This window comes from Sinocyclocheilus grahami, unplaced genomic scaffold (assembly GCF_001515645.1).
Source record: "Sinocyclocheilus grahami isolate Dianchi unplaced genomic scaffold, SAMN03320097.WGS_v1.1 scaffold831.1, whole genome shotgun sequence".
NCBI classification, from domain to species: domain Eukaryota; kingdom Metazoa; phylum Chordata; class Actinopteri; order Cypriniformes; family Cyprinidae; genus Sinocyclocheilus; species Sinocyclocheilus grahami.
The window spans coordinates 269,044-283,344 of record NW_015506010.1 but is presented as its reverse complement, the minus strand read 5'-3'; the positions used below and the strand labels follow the sequence as shown (position 1 = coordinate 283,344).

At 35.7% G+C, this 14,301-nt stretch overlaps 1 protein-coding gene across 1 annotated transcript in view; it reads right to left on the bottom strand.

Moving 5' to 3' along the window:
* Positions 1-7,905: 7,905 nt before the first annotated feature.
* LOC107562650 (dynamin-1-like protein) overlaps positions 7,906-14,301 on the bottom strand; it is a 27,832-nt gene continuing 21,436 nt past the window's right edge. Inside the window, exons 14-18 of the mRNA XM_016247328.1 lie at positions 12,979-13,077; positions 12,776-12,889; positions 12,582-12,691; positions 12,333-12,492; positions 7,906-8,215 (exon numbers count right to left, since the gene is read on the bottom strand). Of these exons, the coding sequence (XP_016102814.1) occupies positions 8,159-8,215; positions 12,333-12,492; positions 12,582-12,691; positions 12,776-12,889; positions 12,979-13,077 (540 nt within the window). The 3' untranslated portion in view covers positions 7,906-8,158. The remainder of the gene's footprint in view (positions 8,216-12,332; positions 12,493-12,581; positions 12,692-12,775; positions 12,890-12,978; positions 13,078-14,301) is intronic.

Below are 14,301 nucleotides of genomic sequence, written 5' to 3'. Positions count from 1 at the left end.
CATCGAGGAGACGATGACCTTTAATGCTGGCATATCAAATGGTCGTTCTTCAGTATGATAACCAGAGCTGGGCTTTTACCTTTCTTTGCCTCACGGGAAGCTGACAGCTCTCTGCGTGAAGTCCATCTGACTGCAGCCTCTCTTTTGTGAGAAGTAACTCCAGTGTCCTGAGGCAAACGGAGCTATTACTGCATTCATTAGCTCTGTTTCAGCCCGCAGGATCCCTGGACTACCTTCATTCTCAAAGTCATTTGTATTTTGAAGTGCTTTTGTTTGTATCTGTAGTGCAACACAAGGATTGTCTCATTTATTAGGGTAATGTGCCACACACTTGTATGGAGAATAATTTACAGTGTAATTCATGAGTCTGTGTGTTTCCTGGGAATTGAACCCGTGACCTTGACTATGCTGGTAAGCTACATCAAGGTAAATGAGAGAAACAAATTATGCACTCCAATATAAATTAAAATTACATTATGTTTAACAAGGGATAACGCAGGTGTTAGGCTGTTTTTAAAGGAACTGCACTTTTGCAGCACATTATCTTTTTTCCTCATAGGTCCACTTATAATTTTAGTCAAGCTTTCTTGTAGCAAAACATTTGTAATTTAGTTTGACATGTCTCCCTGGATTGTAGAATTAACCAGCCTATTTTCTGCTGTACCTTTAAAATTGACATGAAATGGAAGTTGCAACCAGCTTCGGTGTTGTGATGTATTTCTGTTTTTCTGAAATGGCTTAAAATGCATTAAAGCGTTCAACTAAAAATTAAAAATATGTCCTCATTTACTCACCCTCAAGTTGTTTCAAACCTGAGTTTCTTTCTTTTTTTTTCAATTGCTCCAGTCTGAACTTTTAAATGCTATATTTAATACTATATAATATAGAGTATTTTGGAAGAAAAAAGATTACAAGAATAAAGACAATACACAAAATATTCTAAGTGGGTTACATTTGGTCTTCCTGTTCCTGCCCTGATTGTGTTCATTTGTTTCCAGCTGTGTTTTCCCTCATGTCGTCATGTTCATTGTTTCCAGGTGTATTTAAGCCCTGTGTTTCCTGAGTCCTATGTGCGGTCTTAAACGTCGATCCCCGTTCCTACGTGTGTGTTCCTTGTTCCCTTTGGATTAATAAAGACTGTTATAGTAACTCTCCTGCATTTTCCTCGCTCCTCATAGGCAACACCGTGACAACAACACATTTGCAACTTTATATCACCACAATTCTGAAATTATAACTCATACGAGTTTATATCACCGCAATTCTGACTTTTAAGCTTGCAATTGCATCTTTAGATGACAATTTAAAATTTGTAACCCACAATTGTGTTTATTTCTTGAAATTTTTAGAAACAAAGTCAGAACTGTGAGATAAACAGTCGCAATTGCCATTTTTATTTTTTAATCAGTGGCGGATTTGGGCTTTCTTAAATGTTTGTTTTCTAGTAAATTTTTTGGTAAAAAGTAGTTTAATATGCATACTAGGGATGTAACGATTGCTGGTTTGACGATAAATCGTGATAAAATTCCACATGGTTAGTATTACCATTTCATCTTTTAATTATCATTAAAATCGTATTAGATTACCGCGATTTGAACAACTCGCGATAAATAAATACTGTCCAGCATAAAGCACAGTTTTAAGTAACAGTGTCACGTGCGCACAGCATGCAGAGTAGTTTCGTTTTGAGTGAAAACAGGGCGGAAAAGCTGGGAGGTTTTAAAAGAGTGCTAAGGGAATTATACAAATGAATATATGAATTAATTAATTATATGAACGTACCTCTGAAGGTTCTGATTGTCTTCAGAAACGATTTGATGGGATTTTGTTTTCATCTTCGCTCCAAGCAATACCTAAAGGAAGTGTTCTTAATCGCAATACTGCTTTGTCCACAGAGTTTACGGGAAACAGCTGTAATTCTGCTTTTTCATAAGCGCCACCTGCTGTCAGAGAGTGGATTTACAGAGACTTATATTAACATTCAGTCTGTGTGCAGTTTCTGTCTGGCCAAAAATGGACCGAATTTGCATGCCCTAATGTAAATTTTGACCGGTCGATGAAAAACAAGCTTATGTGGATTCTACACATTTAAACAATTCAGATAAGCTATCTAGAATTATTTATGGAGCAGATAAAATACATATAATCATCTATTAATCAATTATCATTTTGACTTAACTCTTGTCTTTATTTAAGCCCTGTGTTTCCTGAGTCCTATGTGCGGTCTTAAACGTCGATCCCCGTTCCTACGTGTGTGTTCCTTGTTCCCTTTGGATTAATAAAGACTGTTATAGTAACTCTCCTGCATTTTCCTCGCTCCTCATAGGCAACACCGTGACAACAACACATTTGCAACTTTATATCACCACAATTCTGAAATTATAACTCATACGAGTTTATATCACCGCAATTCTGACTTTTAAGCTTGCAATTGCATCTTTAGATGACAATTTAAAATTTGTAACCCACAATTGTGTTTATTTCTTGAAATTTTTAGAAACAAAGTCAGAACTGTGAGATAAACAGTCGCAATTGCCATTTTTATTTTTTAATCAGTGGCGGATTTGGGCTTTCTTAAATGTTTGTTTTCTAGTAAATTTTTTGGTAAAAAGTAGTTTAATATGCATACTAGGGATGTAACGATTGCTGGTTTGACGATAAATCGTGATAAAATTCCACATGGTTAGTATTACCATTTCATCTTTTAATTATCATTAAAATCGTATTAGATTACCGCGATTTGAACAACTCGCGATAAATAAATACTGTCCAGCATAAAGCACAGTTTTAAGTAACAGTGTCACGTGCGCACAGCATGCAGAGTAGTTTCGTTTTGAGTGAAAACAGGGCGGAAAAGCTGGGAGGTTTTAAAAGAGTGCTAAGGGAATTATACAAATGAATATATGAATTAATTAATTATATGAACGTACCTCTGAAGGTTCTGATTGTCTTCAGAAACGATTTGATGGGATTTTGTTTTCATCTTCGCTCCAAGCAATACCTAAAGGAAGTGTTCTTAATCGCAATACTGCTTTGTCCACAGAGTTTACGGGAAACAGCTGTAATTCTGCTTTTTCATAAGCGCCACCTGCTGTCAGAGAGTGGATTTACAGAGACTTATATTAACATTCAGTCTGTGTGCAGTTTCTGTCTGGCCAAAAATGGACCGAATTTGCATGCCCTAATGTAAATTTTGACCGGTCGATGAAAAACAAGCTTATGTGGATTCTACACATTTAAACAATTCAGATAAGCTATCTAGAATTATTTATGGAGCAGATAAAATACATATAATCATCTATTAATCAATTATCATTTTGACTTAACTCTTGTCTTTATTTAAAGGCTGAAATGTGAGGTTTACCTTTTTATGAAACTTTTTCAAAGCTTTATTTGAATATTTACATGAGATATTTGAACATGTTATTAAACTGTTGTCAGTCAAATTGTCATTTAAAATCCGAACATCATTGGTAATGTTATTGTTTAGCGATTATGCAAACAAAAAGTCATTTTATTTGTTGTTTGTTGATTTTTAAATATAAAACTTGGTGAAGTGATTTATGTGTCGGTCGTTTTTAACATCTCCAGCACATTTGAACAATACCGTGATAATACTGATAACCGTGATAATTTTGGTCACTATAATCGTGATAAGAAATGGTCATACCATTACATCCCTAATGCATACATATGTAATAAGGAATATATATATATATATATATATGGAGGAGGCAATGTCTCATAAACAATAATCAAAAAAACATTACTGCAGGCATAAAACAAGAACACACAAGTATCATCAGCACATTTTTTCATGGATCAGCGAATTACTCAGTTAAGTTTGTAATCAAAAAATCTCTTCACTTCAGAGATCTACAGTATCTGTTAGATAGAGATTCTGGGCTGCTAAAGACCTGAATATGTAAGAATGACTGACAAAACATCCATGCATTTAAATGTTAATGCAAACTTTAGTGTCTTCATGTTTGGGGTCCCAGAGACGCCAGTGCTGTAGGTTTAAAAATACATTCAAAATTAACCTATTTTCCTGAATTTTTTAAAAAACATTATTCATATATAATAAGTAAAAGTGTTTTCGAGTCTCTCACACCTCAAACAGAACATGCAGCTTAAAAAAGACAGTTTTTACTACACAAAATGCATTTCCTTTCTGCATTTGGTTTGATTGCCTGTAGGCACTCCGCTGAAAGAAAATCAGAGCAAGCTGGTAAAATTGGTGACTTTGTAGAAATAAATTACTTGTTACTTTTTCATTTCAGCACAGCATTTATCCTTTGACGGTAACAGGAATAATGTGAGATCTTCACAATATTGAAAATCTGTTCTATTGCTGCTTTCAATAAGGGGAAAGGAGAGCTTTTTACTTAATTTTAATGATGATCTGAACAGTGAAAGGTACATCAACATGGATCACAAAAATAAAATGGCAAGCAGGTGCTTAAAGGCATTTGTCAAGAAATGGCAAGATATTTAAAATGATTCACAGCAAACTCCCACACTCTTTCTCACACATATGAATGCGGACACATGCTCAACAGGAAGACCAAATGAGTTATATAGTTAAAATACACTTTTCTTTAAGCACACTGGCAGACTATGAAAGAATGCTAAACACACAGGGAGTGGAGATGTCACTTTAGACTGGACAGAGTTTGACAGTGTTTTATAGCCTATCCTGGTCATATTTCACCAACAAATACAGAAAGAAATTACAAATGATATTTTGGTTAAAGAAGATTAAGCCTATATTTTGGACTAAATCATGACAATTAAGCACATTTCCCCCCCAATTGCCAGTACTGTAATGTGAAATTCAATTTTGATTGTAAAGCATTTATACAAATTTAAGGTAGGGTGGTTTGAATTTATGGTGATTTTTTTAACAGCATGTAATGTAGCAACAAATTACTGTATCACAGTAATAAAAATCTATCATATTGATCAATTTATCAATTGGGTGATAATGAGAATATTTAAAATAGTGTCAAAATTTAGAGTAGAACAACCAACATAATGGTAATGACAGTGTGAATTATTTTCCTTGCATTGTGGTAGTAAGAAAGAGCTTTTTGTCATTATTTTTTTCATTTACATGTTTCTTTTTTTGTATTGTGGTAATGAGAGTAAGATTTTTTATTTTTATTTTTTGCTATGGTAATGAGTGAGATTTTCTTTCTTACATTAATGTAAATTTTACATTTTTTTTGCATTGCATTGCAGTAATGAGAGTTAGATTATTTTTGTTATGGTAATGAGAATTAGATTTTTTTTCTTGCATTAATGTGTATAGATTTATTATTTGCAGTAATGAGAGTTAGATTTTCTGCATTACAGTAATGAGAATGAGATTTTTTTTCTTGCATTAATGTGTATAGATTTATTTTATTTTTTTTGTATTGTGGCAATGAGAGCAAGACATTTTTTTCTTGCATTATGGTAAAGAAGATTTTTTTTCCCCTGATATTATGGTAATGAGAATTCGATTTTTTTTCTTGCAATAATCTGAATAGGTTTTTTCTTGCATTATAGTAATGTTAGTAGTATTCTTTCCTGCATTATGGTAATGAAGATTCTATTCCCCCTGATATTATGGTAATGAGAATGAGATTTTTTTTTCTGCATTACAGTAATGAGAACGATATTTTTTTCTGCATTACAGTAATGAGAATGAGATTTTTTTTCTTGCATTAATGTGTATAGATTTATTTTATTTTTTTTGTATTGTGGCAATGAGAGCAAGACATTTTTTTCTTGCATTATGGTAAAGAAGATTTTTTTTCCCCTGATATTATGGTAATGAGAATTCGATTTTTTTTCTTGCAATAATCTGAATAGGTTTTTTCTTGCATTATAGTAATGTTAGTAGTATTCTTTCCTGCATTATGGTAATGAAGATTCTATTCCCCCTGATATTATGGTAATGAGAATGAGATTTTTTTTTCTGCATTACAGTAATGAGAACGATATTTTTTTCTGCATTACAGTAATGAGAATGAGATTTTTTTTCTTGCATTATGATTATGAGAATAAGATTGTTTCCTAAATTAAAATAATGGCAATTTGGGGAATTGTGCTTAATTGTGAAGAACATTGTTACAGTGCAAAATGCTTTTAGAAATAGGCTTTCTTGATGCAAAATATGATTTTCATATTTTCTTTTAATTTTAGCGTGAAATATGACCTGAATATGTTATTGACAGGTTCCATGAGATTCACCAGAATGCTATTTAGGATCAGACTGCAGTGCAGATTTCAGCTTCAGGAAACATAGATCATGTAATTAGTGCCGAGACTGCAACAGGGCTCATTAAAACCCATCAACCTCTGAAGCGTTTCTACGGATCCTACTTCACTCAAGCAGCCTAATAAGTAAACTCTTCACACCTCTTGAAATTGACAACTCCTCTACATTACATCCTCGCTGCGTCACACATATACACTCAAATATATACAGTATATATATGTATATATTAAAAAAATATTAGGCAGGACACAGTTTAACAGTATAAAGTTTAAGGTCAACAAGAAATACATGCTTATTACTTTTTGACAATGTATATAAATGTGTGTTAATAATTCCCCTTCTCTCGGTCTTCCTGGCACCTCTATTTTTATGATTAATTGGTTGCTAGAGAAGCATAATGTGTCCCAATCACAAGAAATAAATTAAAAAAATATGCAACATTGTCCCCAACATAAACACCCACACACATTAATATTGGTTTTAGCAGGCAATACAACAACTACCGAATTCTCTACAGCCCCACTGGCCACATTTGTGCTGGCTGGTAATTTTGCACGGTTGGTATCTGACACTAAACACCATTAATTCTTGGTGTTCACAGCTTCAAACAGCCATTGTTTTCATATCTTGGTTCTGTCTCATTTGACCTTCTTTGACACAGGCGTACTCACTCTCACAATAAATATTCAGACAAGCATAAATATTACATGCCAGTCAAGTCTCCGGCACATCCAAGCGTGGTTTGAAGTGTTTCAGAGCACAACCAAACACAATGGCTCTTTGTTCTGTGGCTCTTCACACTGCATTACCATTTATTTGCACCATGTCTAGACATCAGTCACGCGTTACATCATTAATTCTTCTAAATGTAACATCATAATCTCATTCACATTATCAATATATTATCACTGCTTTTGTTTTTAGCCCATATTGGCTGTGATAACTTAAGCTTATACGTAGCATACAACTGTGCCAACATGCACAAATCTGACCGAATCTAATAAAGGGGCGGGTCTTTGTTTCTTATATTTACTGTAAACCTGGACACCACATTTATTATATGATATTTACAGCACATTAATGGAACAGTTCACTTAAATCTGTCAATTACTCATCATCATGTCATTCCACTTTCAGTCTGTTCCTGACATAAAACTACAGTAATGAATGAGTCGCATGGACTACTTTTATGATGATTTATGGTACATTTATGATGCTTTTTAGTCCATTTCACAGCTTGAAAGCCTTTAATGTTTTCACTGAATGGAAAAAAATATATAAGTGTGAACATTTTCTATAGGATCACACGGTTTGGAATGGCATTGAGTAAATGATGAAAAAATAAAATTGTTCATTGTGGTGTGATTCCTGTTATCAACCACGTGAGCGTATGAGAATTCGAGTGTTCTTGGGATGCTCTCAGTAGCATTTGAGACACTACTTAATTCTTATAATGTTGAATTAAAGAGTATTCGTCATAATGGCGAAAAACCATTTCGAAACGTTTATGATTGATATGGTTGAAGATCACGACACAGACTTGATATGTTCACTATATCTGAGCTACTGAGTACACACACGCACATGCACAACCACACACGCACACACACACACACACACACACACACACACACACACACACACACACATGCACGCACGCACGCACGCACGCACACACACTTTTGACCTCTGTCAAACATGGAATCAGTGCATATACAGTAGAAATAAGGAGCATTTGGAAAACTGTACACATTTTGTTGAATGTTCATGCTGGCAGAGGCATTGAATTTCTTCAGATGGTGTATTTGACTTATGTCACACACTCACACATACAAGCACACACAAACATGTAAACACTTTCCTGGACAGAATGTTAATGAGAACGTTTGGCTACCAAAGATGAGTCTCCCGGATCTCTGAGATAATGTTACTGGCTTTCTTGAGCGCCTAAAGGAGAAAGCAGAAGAGCAGCATTAGTAACACAAAGCAAACTGCATAAAAACCTGTTGGTTTGGGATCCTAAAGCACCTAATAACTAACAGTGTTGGGGAATATAGAACTAAAATTATGTAATTATTTTTTGTTAACCTGCCAGCAGCTCATATTTTTTAATGTGTTGCTACTTTTTGTGCTATTTTTTATTGTTGCTCAGAAATTATTATGATTAATAATTATTAAAATAAAAATACATTATTATTATTATTATTATTATTATTAAAATAACAAATACTTTTGTAGAGTCACTTAGTTTCAATTTCTTATACATATTTCATTTTAAAAAATTACAAATATTTTTAAAAATTCATAAAAATAACTGGCTTAGTGTAAATGTGATTTGTGTGTAGATGTAATTTCAGTTGAAAATAAATTTTAGTGCAACCTACTCATGAATCATGATTTCTGCATGAAGCCTTTCAAGTCACACTTTAGTTTAGGGACCAGTTCTCAATATTAACTAACGATTAACTATGACTTTTGCCTCAATAAACTCCTCATTTGCTGCTTATTCATAGTTAGTATGGTAGTTGTTAAGTTTAGATATAGGGGAAGTCTAATAACTACTAATAGTCTAATAACTACTTATTTAATTAATAGTCTAATAAGTAATAATAAACAGCCAATATGCTAGTAATATGCATGCTAATAAGCAACTATTTAAAAGTGAGAATTGGTCCTTAAAATAAAGTGTTACACTTCCGTATGCAATTTTTACACGTACACAAAGTTAGTGTATGAAACTCACTGTCTGCTAAAATAGCTTCATTATAGAGATATATTACTAATAGTCTAATAACTACTTATTTAATTAATAGTCTAATAAGTAATAATAAACAGTTAGTGTATGAAACTCACTGTCTGCTAAAATAGCTTCATTATAGAGATATATGTTTTATTAGTTTACTAACTACTTATGTATAAAATGTTTAACTACTTTAAACTACAGTCCATTAATTATGAGAAGCTTGTAGCCTGACAGTCTGCAGTTTCAAAGAAGCTCCCCAACACTGACAGTTAATATGGTTGAATGTTTGTTGAAGACATACTGTGCACACAGAACGCATTACTGTGCCCAAAGACAGAAAGATGTAGCATAAGAGAACAGAATGCAAGGCTGACATTAGAAGATGATGCAGCATTAGCTAAAGCGCGTCAGAACGCCCACCACACACCAGCTATCAAGTGCAATGGATTGGAACTACTATTAACTTGCCATGGCATCTGAAACTGCCTCGATGTGTATGGCTGTTGAGGCGGTGCTTTAGATGGGATGGATTTATAGACAACTTTTACGAGAGAACAAACAGCCTAACGACTAAAGCACAGCAGCCTCTCAGCATGTGAATCTGAGAGGACAAAAATGAAAACAAAAGAGGAAAACGTCTGCGGAACAAAAGAAGGCTTACGATAAGGCAAAAAGTAGGACCCGTGTTAATTTCGGATCAGCTTTCCAGCGCTGGAGAGAACTCAAGGAGCGGAAGGCCTGCGATCGGACGCCAAGGTTGCTTTGTTTCTTCTCGATAGGTGAGTAACACCGTGTCAACACTGCACGCGCCGCCACAGCTAAAGCCTGTCTACACTGGACCGTTGAAAATCATTTGAAATTTGTGTCAACACATCATAAATAGAACACAGCAGCAGTTTTCAGTCGGGGATTTGTCGTGCCGTGCTGCGCCACATCCAGTGTAGACCATAGGTGTTATATATATATATATATTTATGGTGTTCACAGATTATAATGAGTTCTATGGTATTTTGTCGCGCCGCTCGCATCCGATGTAGACACGGTGTAACATTGGTTTTGCTTTGTTTCACAGAACTAATCGTTGCCTGGGTTGCGTACGAATGTGTGGGGTGGAGCTATCAAAATAGGGGCGAGACCATTTTGGGGTAGGGGCGTGTTTGTTTTGGTGATTTGAAATATCAACATTGGCTACCAGAAATCACTTACCCCACCTTTAATATTAACTGACTTACATTTTAGACACAACAGTTCTTGTTTTTGCTCTATTTCATCAACGAAAATGGTTTCAAACAAAGCCACAGCAGAACTGTTTTGTATCTCCGTTTCGTTACTGAATCAATCAGCCTTTGAACAAATCGGTTGAATGAATGACTCAATTACTCACTCATGCAGTGATTTACCACCATCTACTGGTGATTTTAGGTTTATATTTAAAGTATATTTTCCCTTTTTCCCCCCAAATCATTTCAAATATCAGTATTCAACATCAAAACATAATTTATGCATTTGCAACTGCAGGTTACCTGCACTGCATTCATGTCCTGCATTAAATAGTCTGTGTGAATGCATCTAAATGCCACTTCAGATGCAGAATCTGTGCCACCTCAACACTTTTTTTTTTTCAAAGTACCAGCACAATAACACGCTCAGCAAAATATCGTCTAATTATAGTTACTGACAAAATTCCAGAGAATATCGAGATATAATTTTTTGTCATTATCGCACACCCTTAATTTTTTAGAAATGTTTATTTATCTGTTCAGGGTTAAAACTGACCCCAAAGCATTAAGAGGTTTAAATGTCCTTCAAACACACACAGCCGTACCTCCAGCATCTGTGCAACCTCCGTGCGCTGCTGAGCCGTTTCCTGAGACTCGATGAGCAGCTCCTGCAGCAGACGCTGTTTGTAGAGCTGACCGACCAGCTCACTCTGCAAATGCTCTTTCACAAAATTCACCAGGAAGTGCATTACCGTCTTTGGCACACTACAGAAAGCAGAAAAAAAAACTATCAGATGTGAAAGTGGCTTATCCAGTTATTTGGCTCCTACATGGACAGGCACTCGCAAATGCTCTTTCACAAAATTCACCAGGAAGTGCATTACCGTCTTTGGCACACTACAGAAAGCAGAAAAAAAAACGATCAGATGTGAAAGTGGCTTATCCAGTTATTTGGCTCCTACATGGACAGGCACTATGAATCTGACCTGTCCTGGATGCTCTTGCGCACGATCAGGAAGTAGCACTTGATGAGCCGCTGGATGACCTCACAGTCCCTCTGCTCTCGAGTGCTCAGCTTGCGGGATACTGGCACGGCCTTCAGAAACATTTTCAGAAGTTGTTTTCATTTGAATGTGCAGGTATTGTTGACTTCTGCAGTTATGAGATAGCAAAGACGTACCGTGTCCAGCAGGTTGACGGCTTTATTGGGACTCCCAAACCCTGGCACGGGGCCTTTCTCCTCCGACGGCATCTTCTCGTTCTTCCATCTCTTACCTCCAATGGTATTTTGTCGCGCCGCTCGCATCCGATGTAGACACGGTGTAACATTGGTTTTGCTTTGTTTCACAGAACTAATCGTTGCCTGGGTTGCGTACGAATGTGTGGGGTGGAGCTATCAAAATAGGGGCGAGACCATTTTGGGGTAGGGGCGTGTTTGTTTTGGGGATTTGAAATATCAACATTGGCTACCAGAAATCACTTACCCCACCTTTAATATTAACTGACTTACATTTTAGACACAACAGTTCTTGTTTTTGCTCTATTTCATCAACGAAAATGGTTTCAAACAAAGCCACAGCAGAACTGTTTTGTATCTCCGTTTCGTTACTGAATCAATCAGCCTTTGAACAAATCGGTTGAATGAATGACTCAATTACTCACTCATGCAGTGATTTACCACCACCTACTGGTGATTTTAGGTTTATATTTAAAGTATATTTTCCCTTTTTCCCCCCAAATCATTTCAAATATCAGTATTCAACATCAAAACATAATTTATGCATTTGCAACTGCAGGTTACCTGCACTGCATTCATGTCCTGCATTAAATAGTCTGTGTGAATGCATCTAAATGCCACTTCAGATGCAGAATCTGTGCCACCTCAACACTTTTTTTTTCAAAGTACCAGCACAATAACACGCTCAGCAAAATATCGTCTAATTATAGTTACTGACAAAATTCCAGAGAATATCGAGATATAATTTTTTGTCATTATCGCACACCCTTAATTTTTTAGAAATGTTTATTTATCTGTTCAGGGTTAAAACTGACCCCAATGCATTAAGAGGTTTAAATGTCCTTCAAACACACACAGCCGTACCTCCAGCATCTGTGCAACCTCCGTGCGCTGCTGAGCCGTTTCCTGAGACTCGATGAGCAGCTCCTGCAGCAGACGCTGTTTGTAGAGCTGACCGACCAGCTCACTCTGCAAATGCTCTTTCACAAAATTCACCAGGAAGTGCATTACCGTCTTTGGCACACTACAGAAAGCAGAAAAAAAAACGATCAGATGTGAAAGTGGCTTATCCAGTTATTTGGCTCCTACATGGACAGGCACTATGAATCTGACCTGTCCTGGATGCTCTTGCGCACGATCAGGAAGTAGCACTTGATGAGCCGCTGGATGACCTCACAGTCCCTCTGCTCTCGAGTGCTCAGCTTGCGGGACACTGGCACGGCCTTCAGAAACATTTTCAGAAGTTGTTTTCATTTGAATGTGCAGGTATTGTTGACTTCTGCAGTTATGAGATAGCAAAGACGTACCGTGTCCAGCAGGTTGACGGCTTTATTGGGACTCCCAAACCCTGGCACGGGGCCTTTCTCCTCCGACGGCATCTTCTCGTTCTTCCATCTCTTACCTCCATCCCCAGCCTCCGCCTGTGAAAGAGACGATAAAACAAAAACTACTCCTGTTTGGATTTGGAGAGAGAGAGAGAAGGACGGAGAGACCGAGAGAGTTTTAGTACCTGCTGGCTGTTGACAGATGCAGACACTTGGGCAGCGTCTGTGAAATCAGGATGTTTGGTGTTTATATAGGCCAACTCAATTGCAACTAGATTATGAACCTGAGAAGAAGAAACATGAGTTAGCATGATGACACGTTTTCAGAATTAGCCAAAAGTGTGCTCTGAATGTGTCACGCACTCAGGATCTTTGATGTATGATATATATTGTGTGCGTTTGGGGTAGGGATGAAGCAAATACAAATTCTGGCCGCTATGAGTAAGGCTGATGTTGGTATCAATAATTATGTTCCTGTTCCCAACATATCCAATAAATAGCCAATATTACATAATTACATAATTTAAAAAAAAAAAGTAAACACCAAAAATTAAAATCACATTTACTGTTAAGCGATTTTCAACATTTCTGAAATCAGATTTTTTGTGATTTCTCCTCAGAAATCAAGTTGGTCAGGCAAACAGACAGTGGACTTTTTGCCAGTGAAATTTTGCCAAAATGACAGCAATTTAAAATAGATGTTAATTTTATTATGATTTCATGAAGATTCAAATTAATGGTGTTTTTAGAGAGAACCTGTAAGTGAGTGTTGGATGATGGCGAAATTAAATTAAATGTAACAATAGGGGAAATGAGCATGCAATTACATATCCAATACTAACAGATAAAAAAATAATAATAATATTGGGTGATATCAATAAGCCGATAATTATTGTAATGTTACTACTGATAACCGATAACCAATAAATGGCCGATATTAACATTATACACTAATTTATTTTAATACATTTAGAACACAACACTAAAAATCAGTTAGGACATGGTCACATTCACCATTGTATGGTGAATTTTCGAACTGTGGATTGTTAGTGAAATCCAGTTATTTCAATAGAAATCCATGCAATCAGAGTGAATTATTTCTCCACACAGATCAGTGTTTTCACCTCAACTTTAACTCACAATGTGAATTTAGGCATCACGACATTATAATGTATTGTATGAAAAATGCATATTTTATTATGATTTGCGAAAGATTGTAAAAAATGTACTGTAAAAATAAGGAGACGGAGCATACACGATTACATATCCAATACTAACCCTGATACCAATTAATACACATATATATATATATATATATATGAATGTAAAGAGAGGGACAAAAATGATTCAGATAAATGTCTAAATACAGATCTGTGCATTAGGTATTGCATTGCTCATCATCTTGACATTTGTCTAAGATCTAACAACCAATATTATGAACAGAAGGTGACTATTAATTATAACATCCAAAAAAAAGAAAAGTTTTTAAAAACAATGTTAAAAAAAAA